Source organism: Carcharhinus amblyrhynchos, chromosome 5 (genome assembly GCF_965287045.1).
Source record: "Carcharhinus amblyrhynchos chromosome 5, sCarAmb.v2.hapA, whole genome shotgun sequence".
NCBI lineage: Eukaryota > Metazoa > Chordata > Chondrichthyes > Carcharhiniformes > Carcharhinidae > Carcharhinus > Carcharhinus amblyrhynchos.
In genome coordinates this window covers 23,438,341-23,461,009 of record NC_137328.1, presented here as the reverse complement: position 1 = coordinate 23,461,009, position 22,669 = coordinate 23,438,341, and the positions used below count along the sequence as shown (strand labels likewise).

At 39.0% G+C, this 22,669-nt stretch overlaps 1 protein-coding gene across 2 annotated transcripts in view; it reads right to left on the bottom strand.

Moving 5' to 3' along the window:
* gak (cyclin G associated kinase) overlaps positions 1-22,669 on the bottom strand; it is a 118,720-nt gene that overhangs the window by 4,975 nt on the left and 91,076 nt on the right. Inside the window, exons 19-26 of one of the 2 annotated variants that reach the window (XM_080188545.1) lie at positions 20,257-20,450; positions 17,691-17,846; positions 15,881-16,366; positions 12,786-12,944; positions 9,688-9,828; positions 8,279-8,404; positions 5,595-5,837; positions 4,860-5,008 (exon numbers count right to left, since the gene is read on the bottom strand). In XM_080188545.1, coding sequence (XP_080044671.1) covers positions 4,860-5,008; positions 5,595-5,837; positions 8,279-8,404; positions 9,688-9,828; positions 12,786-12,944; positions 15,881-16,366; positions 17,691-17,846; positions 20,257-20,450 — 1,654 coding nt within the window. The remainder of the gene's footprint in view (positions 1-4,859; positions 5,009-5,594; positions 5,838-8,278; positions 8,405-9,687; positions 9,829-12,785; positions 12,945-15,880; positions 16,367-17,690; positions 17,847-20,256; positions 20,451-22,669) is intronic. The other variant, XM_080188546.1, reaches the window with a different exon arrangement.

Sequence of the window (22,669 nt, the reverse complement as noted above, 5' to 3'; positions counted from 1 at the left end):
TTCTGGAAGAAGCAGCTAAAAATGACTTCAGCTACTAGAAAGCTTTCCACTCCAGACCTCACTGACATTTGACAAGGACTCCTTGATGTCAAGGGCAGCCATCCTCACCACATCGTCTGGAATTCAGTTCTCTTGTTATGTTTGGACCCAAGGCTGTAATGAGGTCTATAGCTAAGTGGTCCAGGTGGAACACACACTCAGTGTACAGGTTATTAGCGAGTAAATGTGACTTGTCAGTATTGACAGCAGCACCTCCTGGTTTTTGATGACTGAGGATAAACTAATAGGGCAGCAATACTCATTTGATTTTAGAAGAAAAAGAGGTGGCCTTATTGAGACATATAGGATTCTCAAGGAGTTGGCAGGGTAGATGCTGAAGGGGTGTTTCTTCTTTTGGGAGAATCTAGGAGTGAGGGGTCACCCTTTTAAGACAGAGATGAAGAAGAATTTCTTCTCTCAGAGGGTAGTGAATTGTGGAATTCTTTACCATACTCAGTTGTAGAGGTTAAATATACTCAAGGCTGAGATGAACAAATTTTTATTCAGTAAGGGAATCGAGGGTTATAGGAATAAGGCAGGAAAGTAGACTTGAGGATTATCACATCAGATCAATCATGATCCCATTGAGCGACCGAGCAGACTCGATGGGCTAAGTGGCCTATTTCTGCTCTTAAATTTTATAGTCTAATTGGCAAAACGGGATTTTGTTGACTTTTTGAGGACTAAACATATCTGGACAATTTTTCACATTGTCGGGTAAATTGCCAGTGTTATAGCTCTACTTGAATAGTTTGGTGAAGAATGTGAGTAGTTCTGGAGTGCAAGTCTTCAGCACTACAAGCACAATGCTGGCAGAGCCTTTACTGTAACAAATGTGCCCTGCCATTTCTGGATATCATTTGGAATTCATTGAATTGGTTGAAAACTGGCACCTGTGATGCGGGGGAGCGCAAGTGAAAGCACAGATGAATCATGTACATGGCACATCTGGCTGAAGATGGCTGCAAATGCTTCAGCCTCCTCTTTTGTACTCATCTGTTGGATTCCCTCTCATTGAGTTTGGGAACTTTGGAAACCTTCTCCTCCTGTTAGTTGTTTGGTCCCCACCATTCATAACTAGATGTGGTAGGATCACATGGGTTTTATGGCAACCTCATAATTTCATAGGCGTTATTGCTGAGACAAGCTCTTTATTTCAGATTAATTTAATTGATCAAATTTAAGTCTTCCCAGCTGTTGTGCTGGGATTTGAAATAATGAATCTGCAGCACTTATGTGAATGCACAGAGTGCAGATTGCCCTGTGGAATTATGATGCTGTGGTTATAACAGAAAACTGGCTCAAAGTAGGGCAGGACTTAATATTAAATATTCCTGGATACAAAGTATTCACAAAAGGTGGGAAAAGAAGAAAAGGTAGAGGGGTAGTGATTTTGATTACAGAGAGCATTGCAGTGCTGGGGGGAAAAGGTTGCCTTAGAGAGATCAAAGACAGAATCTATTTGGTCAAAGCTACAATCCATAAAGTCCCTACTGTGCAGAAAGAGGCCATACCACCCATCAAGTCTGCACTGACTCTCCGACAGAGGAAAACCAGTAGTTGAACATGGGCTACGTTCAAAGAAGAGATACTTTGTGCAGTAAAGATATATTCTCTTGGAAGAGAAAGGTAGGGCAAACAAATCCAGAACTCCATGGATGGCAAATGAGGAAGAAATCAAGATGGAAAAGAAAAGATGTGCTTATGACAGATGTCAGGTAGAAAATACAATTAAAACACCAGGCTGGATATAGAAGGTTCAGGGGGACGTGAAAAAGCAAACAAGAGGGACTCTGAAAAGAGACTGACAGCCAACATAAAAGGGAATCTTAAAGTCTTCCATAGGCATATAAAGAGTAAAAAGGTGATAGGTGGAGCAGTAGGGCCAATTAGGGACAAAAAAGGGGATTTATACATGATGGCAGAGGGCATAGCCAAGGTATTAAATGAATACTTTGCATCTGTTTTTGCCAAACATGAAGATGTTAACCAGTCCATGGTGAAACCGAAGGTAATTCAGACACAGTGTTTAAAATTGATAAGAAGGTGTTACTGAATAGGCGGTCCGCACTTAAAATTGATAAGGTATCAGGACCGGATGCGATGCATCCAAGGATACTGCAGGAAGTAAGAGTGGAAATTGTGTAGGCACTGACCATAGTTTTCCAGCCTTCCTTACTCAGGGATGGTACCAGAGGACTGGAGAATTACAAATGTTACATTCTTGTTCAAAAAATGGTGTAAAAATAAGCCCAGCAACTAAAGGCCAATCAGTTTGACTTTGGTGGTGGAGAAACCTTGAGAAACAATGGCTAGAATTTTTCAACGTCAACTGCAGTTGGGATTTTCCTGACCAATTGCAGTGAACAGAGAGTTGGCTGAGTGCCAAATTCTCTGTTCCTGCTGGCAGTGGCAACAGGTTATATGAGACAGGAGAATTCTGGACAATAATTTGGGATAAAATTAAATCAATGCAGATTAATTAAGGCAAGCCAGCATGGATTTCTTAAAGAAAGATCATGTTTAATTAACTTGCTAGAGTTTTTTGGAGAGGTAACACAGAAGGTTGATGAGGGCTATACTGTTGATATATGGATATCTATGACATTTGATATAATGCCACACACAGACTTGTGAGCAAAGTTAGAGTTCTTGCAATAAAAGGGACAGCAGCAATGTGGATATGAAATAGGCTGAGTGACAGAAGAAACAGAGAGTCATAGTTCATGGATGTTTTTCGGGCTGGAGGACGGTTTGTGGTGGAGTTCTCTGGGGTATATATCCTGATCTGTACTAATGATCTTGACGTACAGGCATAATTTCAAAGTCTGCAGCTGATACAAAACTTGGAAGCATTATGAACAGTGAAGAAGATAATGCAAAACTTTGAAAGGTTAGATAGGTGGCTGATGCAGTTCAATACAGAGAAACATGAAATGTTGCATTTTGATAGGAAGAACAAAATACAGATGCAATATAAAATGAAGGGTACAATCTAAAGGGGGCGCAAGAGTATTGGGACCTGGGTGTACATAGAATGTACACAGTGGTAGATCTAATACAGGGGGGAGGGAGCTATACAATAAATGGCAGAACCATCAGAAGTATAGACACACAGCTGGATCTGGGTGTGCAAGTCCACAGATCCTTAAAGGTGGCAACACAGGTGGAAAAGGTGGTGAAGAAGGCATATGTTATGCTTGCCTTTATTGGACAGGGCATAGAGTATAAAAGTTGGCATATAATGTTGCAGTTATACAGAACATTGGAATACTGAGTCCAGTTATGGTCACTACACTATCAGAAGGACGTGGAGGCTTTGAAGACAGTGCAGAAAAGATTTACCAGGATGTTGCCTGGTATGGAGGGTCTTAGATATGAATGAGATTGAGTAAACTAGGGTTGTCCTCCCTGGAAAGACGGAGGTTGAGGGGCAACCTAATAGAAGTTTATAAAATAGGGCATAGATAGGGTGAACAGTTGGAAGCTTTTCCCAAGTCGGAAATGACAAACACAAGGGGTCACAAGTTCAAAGTAATGGGAGCAAGGTTCAATACAGATATGTGGGGGACGTACTTTACACAGAGGGTGGTGGGGGCCTGGAATGCACTATCAAACAAGGTGGTTGAGGCAGACACGCTAGGATCATTTAAGACTTATCTAGATAGCCACATGAACAGACTGGGATTAGAGGGATAAAATGGATGGTCTAGTTAGGAACACATGATCGGTGCAGGCTGGAGGGCCGAAGGGCCTGTTCCTGTGCTGTATTGTTCTTTGAATCCTTCAATTGCAGAAGGATGCCATTCAGCCCATCGAGTCAGCACCCCTACATTTACCCCACTAATCCCCCGACCTACACTCCTTGGGACACTAAGAGGCAACTTAGCATCACCAATTCATCTAACCTAAGTCACTAAAAGTGGCAGGATAGGTGGTTACTAAAGCTAAAGTACCCTAGGCTTAATTAATCGGGAGAGAGAGTACAAGAGAAAGGAGGTTAGGTTGAACTTGGATAAGTCACTATTGCAGCCTCAGCAGGAGCACTGTAATCAGTTCTGGGTGCTGCACTTTCGGAAGGACGTAAGGCATTAAAGAGAGTGGAGAAAAGATGCAAAAGAATAGTTTTAGGGATGAGGAACCTTGCTTACAAAGGTATGTTGGAGAAGTTAGGACTGTTTTTCTTGGTTGAAAAGGCGGGTCTTGGGAGATTTGATGAGGTATTTAATATCATAAGGAATCTGGACAGTGTAGAAAGGGAGAAACTGTTTACACTCATGAAAGGATCAAGACTGGGAGGGCACAAATTTAAAATAATCGGCAAAAGAAGCGAGAGCAACAAGAGAAAAAACATTTTCATGCAGCGATTGGTTAAGTTCTGCAGTACGCCATCCGAAAGTGTGGTGGAAGCAGGTTCAATCAAAGCATTTAAAAGGAAATTCAACTGCTATCTGAAAGTGATGAACATGCAGGGTTACAGGGAGAAGATGGGAGAATGGCATTAAATGAATTTGAAGAGTCGATGCTGATATGAAGGGCCAAATAGTCTCCTGTGCACTGTAACAATTCTGTGATTCTGTAAAAAAAAACAGGGATTCCCTTGCTATTCTATCAGAACTTTAAGAATAAAATAGGGAATCGGCAGATTTATCATGCACCCAGGATGGTCTGAGACAACCTCAAAAAAACTATTCTGATAACATTTGTAAACTCAAGGGCAACAACTACATAATCAATGCAGAATGAAATCTGTGCTACAAGTTACAAAGTAAAGTAATTCAGAGATTCAAAGTCACTGCACAAATATATATTCTTCAAACCTTCAGTTTCATAGGATCCATTTCTTTAGTCAGTTCTTCTCTTCGTAATTCTGCAATAGTCTTTGGCTCTTTTCTGTCCACTGTGCTGGAAAATCCTTGCTCAGACAACAAATCCTTAAAGTCGTTTGCAGAAACTTTTGGCTTTGGTCCTGCAGGAAAGGAAAAAAACAGTGTGATTCTACTGTGAAAGCATCCTTCCATGATCAACATTCAGTGATATTAAGAAAAATATTTTTCTAACACTGGGGCAGTTTTCATTTGGACAGAGATTTCAGGTTGCTTTGTGAGAGATGTTTACAATTATTAAAGGATGGGAGAGGTTAGGTAGAGACAGTGACTCAAAGGGATGGCTGAGCAACAATCATAAGAGGCCTAACATGAGAGACATACAATTAAGATTAAAAGTGAGGCATTTTGGAAGAAGAAACATGGAGGGTAATGATATTATGCCTAGAATGCACTGTGGAGTTAGTGAATGAATCAGAAATGGTGTCAACATTTACGAATAGATTTGAAAGGTGATTGAATGAAAAGGAAATAAAGGGCATAATAGAATTAGAACTAATACTGGTGTGGAGGATAAACACCGACACGAACTGGTTGGGCCGAATGGTCTCCTTCCATATTTAATTCTGTGTACTTTAAAAATAGTTTCTTTCCCCCTCCCTTAAAAACTGAGGTTTGATAAATAATTTTTAGGGGAAAAAACAGCTGAAATCTAAAACAAAAACGTACCAAATCCAGGTCCGCGGATGCCTCTCTCCTCTCGCCTTCCCATCACACTGAAATTCAAATTGTAGTTAGGTTTGGTCTGGGCTGCCGGCCTGGGCTGATGTGGCTTTGGTTGTTGTGCCTGTTGTCGTGAGGTGGTATTGCTGCCCAGTGTTTTGCCTGTCTGCCATGAACCACTGCCCATTGCTGGCTGGGTAGGTTTCTGAGTGAATGTTCCTCCAGCCGTAAACCCTCCACTCAAGGAACCTGTAGAACAATCATTGATATGAAGGTAAAATAACTGTACAATTTGTTACTTATCCAGGTTTTCTCCGCACATAAAAGCATTTCAAACATTTTTGTTCTCTTTTATACTAGGTAGGATCATTGGTGAACAAAGTCAGTCCTAGCAATCACATAAATGATTTGGATTCAAGAGTACAATGTCAAAATTTGCTATGACACCAAATTGGGTGGGTGGTGGGTGGGGGAGATAATCAAGACGGAGGAAGACTGCAACAAAATACAGGAAGATATTAATGACGTGTGTAGTTTGCAAAAACTTCAAAATAGATAGGTGTGAGATCATATATTTTGACAGGATATATGCTTTGAAAAATGAATATCTAGATAGAATAGTAGAATGGAAGGGTCTGGGAGGTATACAGATGCACAAATCACTTAAAGTCATGTGGTTCATTTCTAAAGGTGTAGAGTTAAAAAGCCAATACATTATTTTAAACTTGTGTAGAGCCTTGTTTCAATCACATTAGAGAAAGAAATTGTTCTGGTCCCATTTAGCAAAAAGGATTCAGAAGCACTAAAGAGATGTAAAGAAAATACACTAGAATGAGACCAGAATTGAGAAATCATATCATCAGCAAAGACTGAACAGGATGGGGCTCTCTTCCCAGAAAAGGGGAAGAATGAGTGTTGATCCAATAAAGGTCTTAAAGATTAACAAAAAGTTAGATGCAAAGAAAATGTTTCTGCTCGCAATGAAAACTGCAGCTAGCAGTCATTAAACTAAGTCACTCACAAATTCAATGGGAAATTCAGGAGAGACTTCTTTACCCAAAGAATGATCAGAATGTGGAATTTGTTATCATAAAGAGTAGTTAAGGCAAATTGCATGAATACATTTATAGGAAGTTAGATAAGCATATGAGGAAGAAAGGAATAGGAGGATATTGTTGATGGGGTTCAATGAAGAGTGGATGGACGCTTTTGTGGAGCATAAACACCAGCTTGCACTGGTGGGATGAATGGCCTACTTCCATGCTGTAAATACTATGTAACTATGTAAGTGACAAAATGTTGCATCTTGTCAAACTATACATTCCCTCCACAAACTTCAGCTCATCCAAAACTCCAATGACTGTACCTTAACTTGCATTAAATCCTATTCACCCCTGTTCTCGTTAACCTATAGATAGATGCCTTGAATTTATAATTCTTATCTTTTTGTTCATGAGCTTGACTGCCCCAATGTCTCTAACTGCTTCCAACATTACAACATTAGAAATCTCTGTTCCTCTTAATCTGGCCTAATGTACACCCTATTTTATTTTGCTCCCTTACCTGTGGTTGTGGCTGTCTAACTCAGAAGCTCTAGAATTTCCTCCTTAAACCTTTCTGCATCTTCATTTCTAGGAACTTACTTAAAAACAATTTTGACCAAGCTTTAGGTCATCTCCCATAATAGCTCCACACGTGGTGTGGTGTTGACTGATTATGTTCTTGTGACTTGCCTTCAGTTATTTTACTGGATTTAAGGTGCTATAGAAATGCAATCTGTTGTTAAAGCCAAGTTTTCCACCTATTATCCATCATAATCATTTTGTAAACAAATAGTGGAGAGCTGAATGACAAAATAGGATCGCCATAACAGAAACAGAAGATAATACACAATCAAAGACAGATATTACAATGAATAAAGTAAACAAGTCTGGGAATGCATTATAGAGAAACGTAAACAGTTTATCAAGTTTAGAATGCGAATATGAATGCTTTTCTCTTTTATGGGTCACTTAGGATCATAGTCTACAATTAAAGTTTAAATCAATATTCCCAATAATCTGCATATAACTTAAGGTTCAGGTAATGCAACTTAACATTTTGATTTCAGATTTTTCCAACAGCAAAGCAACAGAATTAAGAAACACTCTTTCCATACCTCCAGTTTCACAAAATTCCAATATATAATTGTTTAGTATCTCTTCATGCAGAGATTGGTAAGATTGTGAAACTCATTGCCAAATAGAGTGGTTGAAGTAGATAACATTGACAACTTTAACTGGATGCTTGATGTAACATGAGAGACAAGAAAAAAGAAGAAAGGACAAGGTGAGAAAAGACCATTAGAATAGGAATGGTCTCTGGCATACACAAACCTAATTCTGCACCTCAGGCATTGTGTTTGTGGCAAACAAACACAATGCCTGTCCCAAGTCCACAAGTCACAGGGCCCATGAATTATAGTTTGGACACCCAGTTCAGACATCATTAAAATCCAAGCTGGATTTGAACAGGAAAAAAAAATTGTGATCATAAACAGATGAATCTCATCAATATCAGTTCCTTTGCTAGATCTTGTACTTAGCATACCAACTATGAATGAATAAATGCAAGCCCCCAAAAGCAGCAAGGATTCATTAACTGGATCAAAGATAAAATACGGATTCTGCATTGATGATTCAGGACATTACCTGGTAAACTGGAACCAAGGTTACCGATGTCAGCAAATGGGTCGAAGCTCTGTGACTTTGAATGACTAAATGACATACTTGATGAAGGACCGGAGGCAGAACCTGATGTTGCAGTAAATGTTGAGCCTACATGAGAAACAATCAAGCATAAGTTACATACAGATTAGCAGCTATGTATCATACAAAGTCAATAATAATGATACAGGTTATATTGCATTAACTTGTAAGTCAAAACATAGAACAGGTCTCAAGTGACTATATATATCTGTATGATCAAAACTAACATGACGCAAATGAGCGAATGTAATAGTAATGCTAATTCATCACATCAGCAAAAGGGGCTTTTAAAAAAAACACTGCTTCTGGTATAGTGTGGATGGTACTTTTGACACTGTGGTATACAGGTATAAATGTATTTCCACAAACAATAAAGTCAAGATCAGCTCATGCCTTATTACCCTTGAGATGGTGGTGGTAAGATGCCTTCTTGAACCTCTGCAGTCCATGTGATATTGTGCACTCAATCAATAAAGTCAAAAGTTTACTTAAGCTTACATTGGTAAAGTTTAATGCTTCTAATAATATTTCATGATTTATTCCAAACAACCAACAGAATTGGTCTCTTATCTACCTCTTCCTCTGTGGTAAATTGGTCACATATTTACATTATCTGTCTTTTAAATGAGACATTAAGCCGAGGCCCTGTCAGGTGGGCATCAAAGATCTCATTATGTCATTCAAAGAACATGGGATTCTCCCAGCATCCCATTCTGGCCAATATTTATCCTTCAATCAAAATCACCAAAAACAGTTATCTGGTCTTTTATTTCATTGCTGTTTGTGGGACCTAACTGTGTTCAGATTGGCCGGCATATTTCACTCATTATAACACCGATGACGTTTCAAAAGTATGGCTATAACACGTTTTGGAACATTGAGGTTGTGATAAGCATCATAAAACACTATTGCTTTAGTTAATTTTATCCTGTTATAACCAGAAAGCTGATGATGTATTTTTAAATCAGTGTACCAACTTCGCATGAATTGCAGAGGTTCAAGAAGACATCCCAGCACCACCTTCTCATGAGCAAAAAGGGATGGGCAATAAATGCTGGCCTTGTCAGTGATGTCCACATTCAGTGAAATTATAAATTAAATAAACCTCAATATGATTGAATAGCTGAGTCAACTATATGATCAGCAGGTTCAATTAGATTTGTTTTTTCTACCCAGGGCTCAGCTATAAAGTCTCAAAAATCCTTGATCACAAGATGGGAACAATTCAAGTTGTGCATTTTCAAAGCAATGATGCCTCATCTCAAGTTGCTTTTTTTTAAAAGGCATGAACACAAGATAGCAAAGAAGCAGCAGTTTTATTGAAAGCATATTTTAAAACAAACATGTATTACTTTGACCTGTAGCTCCAAATGCAGTCTTATTATTCTGCTGGGGAACTGTATTGCTGCTAGAAGCCCACGCATCCCAGCCACTCATGAGGTCAGGTTGACTGGCAGATGATGATACTTTGGGTAACTCAGGTGGTGCATTTGCTAGAAGTAAGCATAATTGGTTAATGTGTGCTAATGCAAACATTTTCTCAAAATCATTAAAACACTCAGGGTACTAAAAGGCACTATGATTATTTATACCCAAAATAATCATTAAACATTCAATGAACTACAGCAAGGCATCCCTACAAATGTCATTTTAAAATCTGTATTCAGTACAGACAGAGGGTGCAAATTTTAATGCTCCTTGCATTTTATTACCTAAAAGTTATACATTTTTACATGTTTTAATGTATACTTTTGCAAAATATCTTAAAAAAGCAACAAAAAAGAGCATTCTAGGTGAGGTCCCCTGAGAACAACAATGAAGACTTATATATCATAGAATGGTTACAGTATAGAGAGGCACATTTGGCCCATTGTGTCTGTGTCAGCTCTGACAGCAACTCAGCTCGTCCCACTCCCTGTAATTTCCCCACAGTCCTGCAAATTTTTATTAACTGTTTTATTTTGAAAGGCACAATTGCATCTACCTCCAGCTGTATTCCAGATCCTAATCACTTGCTGTGTAAAAAAAGCTTTCATGTCGCCTCTGCTTCTTTGGTCATTCACTTTAAATTGATATTCTCTGGTTGTCAACCTCTTCTCCATTCTGTCCAGAAACCTCTTGATTTTTAACACTTCTAACAAATCTTTCAACCTTCCCTTCTCTAACGAAAGGTTCTATCTTCACCAATCTAAATGAAGTTCCTCATCCTGGGAACCATGTTTCTAGCTGAGCTGGAATGTGTGTTCTATCATGATTCATTACAATCTGTTTGCATTTGTACATTGAGCCCCTGTTTATAAAACACAGGATTCTTTGTGGCTTATTAACTTCTTCTTGACCTGCTGTTCCACTTTCAAAGATTTGTGCACATATAACCCCACCACCCCCCTTGTTTCCACACCCCCTTCAGAATTGTATCCTTTATTTAATCAAGCAACATGGTGCACAGTGTTTAGCATTGCTGTCTCACAGCTCCAGGAACCTAGGTTTGATTCCCGGCTTAGGTCACTGTCTGTGTGGAGTTTGCACATTCTCCCAGTGTCTGCGTGGGTTTCCTCCAGGTGCTCCAGTTTCCTCCCACAATCCAAAGACGTTCAGCATTGTTTAGCATTGGCCATGCTAAATTGCCCTTTAGTGTCTTGGGATGCATAGGTTAGAGGGATTAACAGGGTAAATATGTGGAATTATAGGGATAGGGCCTCAGTGAGATTATTGTTGGTGCAAACTTGATGGGCTGAATGGCCTTCTTCTGCACTGTGGGGTTTCTATGATCTTGTATTTGCTTTCCTTATTCTTCTAAACAAAATGTATCACTTCACATTTCTCTGCATTAAATTTCACCTGCCACATTACTGTCCATTCCATCAACCGTTTTATGTCTTCTCATCATTATTCCTCTCACACAGTTCACTATATATTCAAGTCTGTTTTAAGTTTTATGGATTTTTCACATCTTACAAATTTGAGAGCAAATAAGACCAATCAGCTTTGGTCAAGCACTCACTTACTTTGAACATCAGTAAATTAAAGAAATAAAGGATTAAACTGTGCAAGTATTATTTACTGAAGGGGAATTTCAAGTGGAATGTGACAAGATCTATAGTGTTTAGAAACGTCAAGAAACCCAAAACCTTACTCCTAATCGATAACACCAAGTAAAGATTCTGTGTAAAGTTACAAATGATACCAGTGCTGAAGAGTTAAATTTCAAGGATAGGTTTGCAAGAACTTGACTTGTATTCCATTAAAGATGATTAAGGGGTCTAACTGAGATATTAAAAATGCTAAAAGGTTAACACAAGAATAGATACAGAGAATCTCTTTTCTCTGGTAGGGGAATCCAGCAAACAAGAGGCTGTCTTAAAATTGCCAGAAAATTCAGGAGTGAAATCATGAAGCACTTATTCACACAAATGGCAGTAGAATTGTATTTGTTTCAGGTAAGAATATCAAGGGATATTGATCAAAGGCAGGTAAATGGAGTGGAGGCACAGATCAGCCAAATCTAACTGAATGATGGAACAGACTAAAATAATTGAATGGCTTACTCCTATTCTGAAGTTCCTGGACAATAAGTTGAATCACAAAATCACAGAATCACTACAGTACAGAAAGAGCCATTGAGCCCATCAAGTCTGCACCAGCCACAATCCCACCCAGGCTCTATTCCCATAGCCCCACATATTACCCTTTAATCCCCTGACACTAGGATCAATTTATCATGGCCAATCAACCTAACCCGCACATCTTTGAACTGTGGGAGGAAACCAGAGCACCCAGAAGAAACCCACAAAGACAATGTGCAAATTCCACCCAGACAATGTGCAAACTTTACATAGACAGTGGCCCAATGCCAGAATTGAACCCAGATCTCCGGCGCTGTGAGGCAGCAGTGCTAACCACTGTGTCCCTCTACCGCCCTGAATCATTCTAAGATATTCAAGGCAATAGACTAGAATGTTTTCTGTCTGTTTATAAGCACTTCTTTAAAACTAACACTAATTAATATATTTTATCAGGACAGTTAATTAACTGCTAAATCATACACTACTAAAAACAAATTTCAGTTCTTATTCAAACAAACATGCATTTGACAATATTGATATCTTTAATTTGTAACTAAAATATAACAGATCCATAACAGACTCTGTAAACCAGAAATTTTAAAAATGCATTCTGTTTTAAATATTCAGTACATTACAGACAATGTTTCGTGCAAATTTTATTTGAGTGGTGAGGAATTTGAATTCAAAAAACTTTCACTGCAATATCTCTACTGGACAGGATAATGGTCTTTAACATTAAATAGGGATGGTAAGAAACTCAGTACTTGAAATATGAAGATAAAATGGACAGCAGATATGTTATTCAATAGAGGGGCTGTGTTTACAGATCATAAGTCCAAAACAAACAATAGAGGAAGAATTAAATAAAATCGAGGTATTCTTACCCATACTGAAGAAATCTGAACTTGAGGATGGATGAGGCATACCATTTGTGGATGAAAAAGTAGGAGCATTAGGACTAAAAAACTGTCCAAATAAATCTGGCTCAGTTTGATCAGTATTAGCTGTTGAAAATGCAGCACCAAATGGATCAAAGGAGTCTGCTGAAATATAAAGTTCACCAGCAAATAAATTTGATTTGTTACCATGCCTGTCATTTGTCAATGAACAACGTAAAATGCAGAGTGCAATTACTGATTTAACCAAAAGGTGAGGAGCTGATAAAGGCAAGCTTTAGTTAGGCATGAGTTGAAGTATCAATCAGTTTGACACATTGACAATAAAAACAAAATAGTGCATATTTCGTAGATCTGAAATAAAAACACAAGTGCTGGAAAAACTCAGCAGGTCTGGCAGTAGCTGTGGGGAGAAAAACAAGCCAAGGCATTACATTGTTCAGGCAGATGCTCACCTGGACTTGAAAGGAGTACAATATTTCAGTTAGTAGGCATGTGGGAGGTGTGGTAGCACACGCACCAATAATCAAGCAGGCTATTTAGTTAATTAAGGGGCCAACTGTATTTCTTCAGAAGGAATTATTCAAAATGCAGCTAATGAAACAACAATAAAACTTACTCCAACTTATAAATCAAAGAAAGGGTTTAATAAAGAAACATCATTACTCCAAACTTGGGGCCTCATCCTGAGCCACTCCAAGCTTCCCACAATTCTACATAGTCCTTATTTATAGTGATCAGTTGGTCAGCTCTCTATTACATCACTCTGTGATTAGTCCATGTTTTAGTGGGTCAACTGATCCTTACAACTTGTCCCCTTTGGTCACATTACATCCAATACAAATTTGTCATTGGTTACATTCTAACAACTGAATGTAATTTTATGAGGTCTGTCTGCTTTTATGGTTGTTGGCCAAGCGGCCTTTATATTTTAGCTGCAATTTGAATCTAGGGCAAGGATGAACTGTCAGGGCTGAAGCAAAATTAGCAAATGTATCTGGGGACTGAGATATATGTACAATTGTGCTGCCTAGACACTTCTAGCATAGTTTTAACATCAATATGTATTTTTCACAGGTAAGCAACTCCCGAAGACAGCTCTGCAGCAGCTGACCCCTGAGGGTGCACACTAGAAGCACAAGCCCACACACCTCCCTTTTCTTGGTGCCTATCCTCTTCCTGCTCTTCCAGGCAGCATTTCACCGAGCAAGTTTCACACTGGATGGCCATTAATTAGCCTGGGGCTAAATGGGGCTAGGAACACCTTTCACATTTACTACCAGGCTTGCCAAATGCATGTCCAATGGGTCAAAAATTCAGACTAAGAAGTCTCACAACACCAGGTTCCTTCCACACACTTGACAAAGGAACACCATTTCCGAAAGCTTGTAAGATTACTATCAAATAAACTGGCTGGACTCTAACCTGGTGTTGTGAGATTTCTTACTGTGTTTGCCCCAGTCCAACGCTGGCACCTCTACATCGAAAATTCAGGTCAGAACACTTTAAGCTGAAAATGATTCTTCTTCGGAACTGGCATATTTGCAAACTCATCTTTTAAAATTATTCAGCATGACTAACATTTTAGAACAATAACTGAGTAAGGAATAGTGCTAAAATACCTGTACACTTAAATTTCTGTTTTTTGATTTATGGAGGTGTATAAAGGATAATAGCCTCAAATTACAGTAGGTAAGCAAAGTGACCATTGGGGACTTATGGATACCCTTTTTATCATGATAATTGGTCAGGAATAGGAACACATTTTCAATGGTTTCTTCTGATCAAGTGCACCCAGTTTGAACTGATAGATTCAAGTATTTAGAAGGAAATATTTTATTCCACACTGCAAAAATCTTAATAGATGACTAACAAAATGGCATTCAAGCCAAGAGTTTCAACTCCGCCCAATACAATTCATGTGCAAAGTCACTTTCTAGTTACACCCACCATTCACAATTCCTGGTTTACACAAAGATTTGAAAATGTGAATAAAAATTCTGTTCATCTATTCTTTTAAATGGAAACCTCACCATTTTGTCAAAACATTTCCGACTCCACTGATAACAACTGGGGTAATGAGAAAAATTACAATTATGCATACTGCACAAAGTTAAAAAGGTCCCTTGTCCTTCATAAAAAAAAATAGGCTGGCATACTTAAAGGTAATAAAATGACTAGGACAATAAACATCAGAAACTAATCAAAATTGAGGTGCTAACCCCGGATTCCCTCCTTTTGGGTAAATAAAGAACAAAACATCTGCATTACTACAATAATGAAGCTCAGACACATTGTCAGCTCATGTATTAAATGCATTACTCCCCCTTAGCATGCCACATAGAAGTACAACCATCCATATTTCATGTTAATTAAGTCACAATATTCACTGATGAATGGAAGGGTCCTCTAATAAAAGTATGTAATTTGAGAGAGATGAATTTATAGTGCTGAATAATTCAAGATGAGTTACACAAATATCATATTTACGTTGGCAGTCTCACACTGTTTCACAATTTTACCAATCCCATATTGCACTTTCCAAAGCTAACATGAAATTTACAGAGACAGTCTGGCAACTTCAGTCATATTCTGTTTTGAACCAGATCACATGATCAAGTGTCAGGGCTGCTCAACACGCAAATCTATTTGGCTTGGGGCAGTGAATTTACGAGGAACTTTCTGCCAAGAGACAAATAGTTCTCCTTCAGGGAGGGGACAGTGGTGGTTGTGATGGTGGTGGGAGTTGGGGGAGAGAGAGAGATGAAGAAGACAAACAGATACAACAGCTCAACCACTTTGATATCTATCTCCATCTAACCCTCAGTAAAACAGCAACGATGGAGAACTCTGCAGTCTGTGGTATTAGAAGGTGCCTGATACAAAGCACCACACAAGAGCAAAACTTTTGAGGGGAGGCAGGGAAACATGAAAATATTTTTGCCAGACACATTAACACCCTTTCTATTTCAATTTCTAGACCAATCACTCTGTTATCGAACAAAAAAGCATCCAATATTAACATATTAACCGTTCTAGTTATCTGGCAGTTGTGAGTGATATCCATCTGTAGCAATACCTACCTGCCGAAGTGTGCACTGCAGAAGGTACAGGAACTGGTTCCACTCGGGGTGGAGGTGCCCCACCAAAAAATAAATCATCCCCTCCCCCAATAAGATCAGCCGAGAACTCCTGCTGCATTTCTGATGGACCACCAGCGAACAAATCATTCAGCAGGTCAGCATTGCTAGATGAACCCTTCATTTCCACTGTAGGTGGGGCAACATCAGACTGGACATCACTGTTCAGTCCAAGTAAATCCACATTGTCCTCAGTAGGAGATTCTGTAGCTTGCTCTGTTGGTCCTTCAAAATCTGCTTCAAAGAAAAAGTTTACACTGTTCGTTTGTTCTGGCTGAGTTGGACTTTCTGGCTCATCAGCCTTCACTGTGCTGCGCTCACTGGAAAAAGCAGCAAAATCATCATCTGATGGCCCACTGTCATCCACCAAGCTTGGGTGACCTTCATCTGGAGACTGTCCTTCAGTGGCCCTGGAGTCTTCTTTTGCTTCTGACAAACAAACAAAGTGTTAGTCCCAAACTGGCTAGGTTCACACAAACTATTACAATCACTATATGCAAATATATTATTTACATTTTAACATTATTTACATTTTTACGTTTCAAGATAAATAAATGGCTTTGTTATCTCAACAACCTATTATATTTCATGTCAGCCTGGTCAGTGAATTGGTGAGCCTTTTGACCATGAGGGTCATAACAGCCAGCTGGTTACCAAACGCAAGCATTTTGCTTAAGAAACTCTAGAGAAAAGCACAGGAAAATACATCGAATTTCCCTCTCCATCATTCAGAAATGCAGAGTTCAATGGTTGTCTTCCCACCAGTTGAGACCAACTAACTCAGCACAGTTGGGGGACCTTCCTTATGTGTCTCACACGTGGCAGTGCACTAATCCAACTGGAAAATGTTCTCCAAAAATCTGTGCATTTCCTAGATGGCTCAGTTTGTGTGCCCACAGACAAGTGGGAGTTCAAAGTTGATGGGGAGTTGAGGCAGGAGTGGAGAAGTCTTCAATAGCATGACTTCAAAGCAGAAAGTTAAATTTAAAACAAACTAATTTTGAAGAACCAAAAACAGAAAATGCTGGAAAATTTCAGCAGGTCTGGCAGCATTTGTGGAGAGAGAATAGAGCTAACGTTTCAAGTCTGGATGACCCTTTGTCAGAGCTCAAAGAATGTTTGAAACATAAGAAAAGTTTGAAACAAAAGAAAAATAGGCTAAAAGTAGAGGATGCTCTGCTGTTAGTAGACACAAATATTACCTTGTCCTAAATAAATTAAAGCAGTGTACTAATTTAATGGCATTCAACAGCAGCCGACTTCAGACATTCTACATGTTTAATATTACTCAGGACAGTGTCTGCCTAATTTGCCGCAGTGAAATAATTATTTGTATTTTCCGAAGTTTCTGTATAAGAGAATCTAGGTTTAACTGATTTCACAAACACCACAACGTGCGTATTCGGGTGGCTCATTAACCTGAATAATGGAAGAGTAGGAGCTCAGTGAAGGAAAAAGGTCAATATCAATGCTTGCCCTCCAGACAAATAATTTATGAAGCCTGTCCAATATTGCTCCACGGGGTGAAAAACCTAGTAGTTTTACTTTGTTTCAATTTAACAGTAAGCATACTTAACTTTTTAATATGTTATTGTAACTGCAATATGTGCTTCTTTGGCAGGTGCAGTGTAATTTTGCTTTCAAATAAATACCCATGCAAAATAAAAATCAAGAATTATTTTTTAAAAATGAAACCTCTACTTACAGCACTGGCTGAAATCTGACCAATTCACCAAAATCAGGCAACACTCACCTTCCCAATTTAGTGTCTCAAAAAAGCTGTTGGAGGTATCACTGTTCTGATGTGATGCCTCATCTTCACTTGTATTTTGTGAAGCATGGTCTGATTTAGGGGTCTCTGCATCATACTGTGCTGTTGATCCTGGCTGTCTGGGTAGTTCAGGTTTTCCTTTGTTTTGAGAGAAAAGAAATAAATCTCAATTTTTCAGGTATGCCTTTCCTTCAAATCAATGGGCTTTCCTGAACTTTACAAAATTGTTCTCATACTGTGGCAGCATACTAAGATTCAAAAACCAAAGCAGGCATCTTCATTAAGGAAGTTCTATTTAGAAAAGTTATTCCTACCAGTATAATAAAAAATCATGTACAAAATCTAATGAAATAGTTATGCGATTCTCAGTGTCTAATAAGTATTAAAATGGCAATGCATGCTGCAGAGAAAGTGCTCAAGTACCTCACTGTCTGAAGTAGTTCCTTACATATAAATTGTTACCGTATTGCCTAGGATTGCGGGCGGCACGGTGGCACAGTGGTTAGCACTGCTACCTCACAATATCAGGGACCCAGGTTCAATTCTGGCCTTGAGTCACTGTCTGTGTGGACTTTGCACATTCTCCCCATGTCTGCATGGGTTTCTTCCAGGTGCTCTGGTTTGCTGTAACACTCCAAAGCTTAGATTGATTGGCCATGCTCAATTGCCCCTACAATCAGGGGATTAGCAGGGTAAATATGAAGGGTTGCAGGAATAGGATCTGAGTGGGATTGTGGACAGTGTAGGCTTGATGGGCTGAATGGCCTCCTTTTGCACTGTAGGGATTCTATGATTCATGCTTACAACAAATGTGTCTATAGATATAAGAGTAGTAGGACAATAGTGAGGGATGGAATTACCAAAGATATGTATTAACTGTATTCTGTATTATATAGTCTAATGGTTTTCTAAGTACTAGCAAGGGTGAAGGATCAGAAAATATGTCTGAACTAATTTTTTGAGATGACTTACACAGCTCAGTTTAGTGACCATTGTATCATATGTTACAAAATCAGGCCATTCGATCCATCGTGCCTGTATCAGTTTGATGAAACAGCTATCCAGTTCATTCCACTTTCCTTCACTTCTCCCATAGCTTTGTAAATTATTTTTCAAGTTTTTGTCCAATCTGCTTTTAAATGTCACAACTGAATCTGTTTCCACCACCTTTTCAGGTAGTGCATTCCAGATTATACCAACTCATTCTGCATAACAATATTTCTTCATCTTACTTTTTTTGCCAATTATCTTAAATGTGCCTCCTGATTATCACCCTGCTGCCATCGGAAATAGTTTCTCTTTATTTATACTCGCACAATCCTTCATAATTTTGAACATTTCTCCTTTACCTTCTCTGCTCCAAGGGAAATAATTCCAGTTCCTCGAGTGTCTACTGAAGGTGTTTATCCTCACTACTACTTTAATAAATTTCCTATGCACTCTCTCTAAAGCTTTGCCACCCTTCCTAAAGGGGGTGGCTAGAACTGTACAATTTTTATGGATGATTCATTAATGTTTAGCAAAGCTTCCTAGCTTTGGTACTCTATGCCACCATTTATAAAGCTTCTATTTAGAAACAAATAACCAAATCATCATGTCCTGCTACCTTCAAAGACTTGTGTATCTTGTCAAAGGAAAGGTCACTAACCACGAGGATAGTGACTGCAGTTTGAAATATTTCCTATAAGAATGCAGTATGTCACTGCAGAGTAATGTCACCCTTACTGAGCACAAATGTCACTGGTAACATCTTCCTATTGTTGGCAATGCCTGAGATTACAGCTTCTGAAACTGTTTGCACTTAATGAATCCGCTTAATATTAATCTTTGATGTCAAACAAGCATCTACAGAACTTCCTGAGTTAGATTGTACTCCCAAGTACTACTTGACATTGTTTCACACTTAACTTTGAACTATGCCTGCCACTGATCTGCCTGTTTGCTTTATCCGTGTTCTCTGGCATTCTTTTGCTCTTTTCCTTTCAAGTCTAAGCTTAATGTCAACTTTACACTTGGCTGTATTCCATTTGTGACACAGTTGGAGTTTCAATGGTTTTGTCTGAGGAGAATTTTTGGTTTCATTTATTCTGCATTACAGGTACAAGGTTAACTTCAAGTTACAAAGAGTTAAATAAGCTCTCAGAAATTCAGTAATAGTTTCTGGCTTGACATTAGAAAAAAAATCAGTTCATACCTAATGTGTGTTATCCTTAGAGGAAATGAGATAGCCCTTAAAATGGTTTGCCATTATGTACACAATAATGTTGAGGTGCATTGAATGAAAACCCACTGTTGCTTTTACCAGGCCTATCTCTCTCTTCATCACTCACTTTCTTGATGTTTCTTCACTCATATCCTTAATATCATGTGCAACGTGTTTATATACTTTTGTTTGCCCTTATGATTTTGATTTTTTTGTGGCTTTCTGTAATCATCATGTTATTCACTTTTGTCCTATATTCTTTGCCCTTACATTTGTAATGACATAAATTTCTTTCCATGAGCTGCGTACATGGACAAGATACTCATTTGGGTCTTTAAAACTTACCAAATTTAGATAACATCTCTTGCTGTTCTTCGCGACTAGAGAAGAGAATCTTGGGATTGAGTCCCTTTGTCATTAAGTTTTCCCATGGTGGTGTATTATTGCTGATACTGTCTCGAGGCTCTACCTCCACTTCGAGAGTTACCTGGAAAAGGTCTGGATATTTCTCCTGAATGTCACATGCATCAAGGTCATACCTGCCATACAGAATCACCATTTCATCAGAATTGTTTTACAAGAATTTATATTTATGTATCACTTTTAATATAATAAGATGCCCAATTGCTTCACAGGACAGTTATAAGCAAAATATGACACCAAGGCATAGTGGTATTAGCACTAGAATATTAATCCAGAAACTCAGCTAATGTTCCAGGGACCAGGATTCAAATCCCATCATGGCAGATGGCAAAATTTGAATTCAAGAAAAAAAATCTGGAATTAAGAATCCACTGATGACCATGAAACCATTGTCGATTGTCAGAAATACCCACCTGGTTCACTAATGTCATTCAGGGAAGGAAATCTGCCATTCTCACCTGGTCTGGCCTGCATGTGATTCCGGGTCCACAGCAATGCAGAATCATAAAATCTATGGCATGGAGACAGGCCCTTCACCCCCAAACTGGTCCATACCAACCAAAAAGCTCATCTAAGATAACCCCATTAATCTGCATTTGGCCCATATCCCTCTAAATCTTTCCTATCCATGTATCTGTCCAAATGCCTTCTAAATGCTGTCAAGGTCCTTGCTGCAACCACTTCCTCCAGCAGCTCATTCCACATACATACCACCCACTGTGTAAATAAGTTGCTCCTCAGGTTCCCATTAATTCTTTCCCCTCTTAACTTGAACCTATGCCCTCTAGTTTTTGATTCCCCAACCCTGAGAAAAAGACTGAAATCATTCACCCTAGAATCCACAGCATGGAGACTCTCAACTGCCCACAGGCAACTAGGGATGGACAGAAAATGCTGGCCAGCCAGTGACGCCCATGTCCCATGAATTAATAAAAAAAAGGAAAGATGACTAAACGTTTGGTCAAAGAGACAGGTTTGAAGGAGTGTCTAAAAGAAGGAAAGTGAGGTAAAGAGCCAGAAGTTGTAGGCAGCTTAAGACCCAAGGAAACTGAAGGTACAGTCAGGAATGTTGGGGCAATTAAAATTGGGGATGTACATGAGGACAGCATGGGTATCTGTAGAAGAATGCAGAGAGCAAGGTTGAAAACCTGTTAAGTGCCCAGCCACCTCTGGTAGTGGATGGTTATACAATCTGCCATATCCTTTCAAATCTCTTTTTCCTTGGACTTAAGGCAGTGGAGATGAGATTTGTAACAAGTGAACAGCCAGAATGAGAAGGAGTAATGGTTTTACTAGGGACTAGGTGGAAGTGGTTGTACAAATAATTTGCTGCAGAAATATTGTGGCAAATGGGGGGCCAGAGGCCAGACAGTTGGGATTTTGATAGTGGTGGTGTAAACACTTTGATGCATAGTTTTTTTGCAGGGGCAGATACAGAAAGAAGCAAGGTTGGAATGTGGAAGGTGGATGTGCGTGGAGTGTGATAAAAATAGATGATCAGAGATGGACTTATTTGTGATTGATATAATTGGACTAGCAATCATCATGTGAAATGGCAAGATCAAGGTGACAGTTGTGAAAATGGATTTGGGAGTTAATATTGGGGGAGAGATTTAAGGGGGGAGAGATTTAAGGAGGAAGAGATTTAGTGAACATAAGAAGGCACTGAACTCAGAGGAGAGAAAGAATGATGAGTTGAAATTCAAGTGTAACAAATAGGCGTACAGAGGAAAGCATTGAGGATATCGTAGTGATGGTAATTTATTGCACTTGAGAGGACAATGACTTTGAATGAAAGATAACAAGGGTGGCAAGGTGAGACGCTTGAAAGAGGAGAAATTGCCAGAGCAATAGGGGATTAGGCCAAGGTGTGATCTTGAAATAAGTGCCAAACCACCATTGTGACAGTTTTGAGGTGACAAGTGTGGAAAGTGTAGGGAAAACCATATGTTCATAAACTGTATTTTTCTTTTAAAATTTGCAAGGACATTGCATTAATTGGATACTTGGATTTTTCTTAAAGAAGGTCATAAGTTCAACATCGACTATCAATAAGCATGTCTGTTCTAGGAAACCACATGATTTCAGTCACCTGATGAGCATGGTCCTTGAAGCTGTTTGAACTGTAACTATTTTAATTGTTGGGAAAAATCTCTTTAAAGACAAAAGCCTGGTGGTTTACTGGAGATCACCTGACAGATGAGCTCTAGGTTTTGAACCTGTTGTTTGCACACTCAGTTTTGGGGAATAAACTGGGAAGGAAGGCTACCTAACTCATTCCCTCCTGCCTTGCCTAAAATTCCATGTGTGGTTATCAACCTTCAGCTAGAAATTT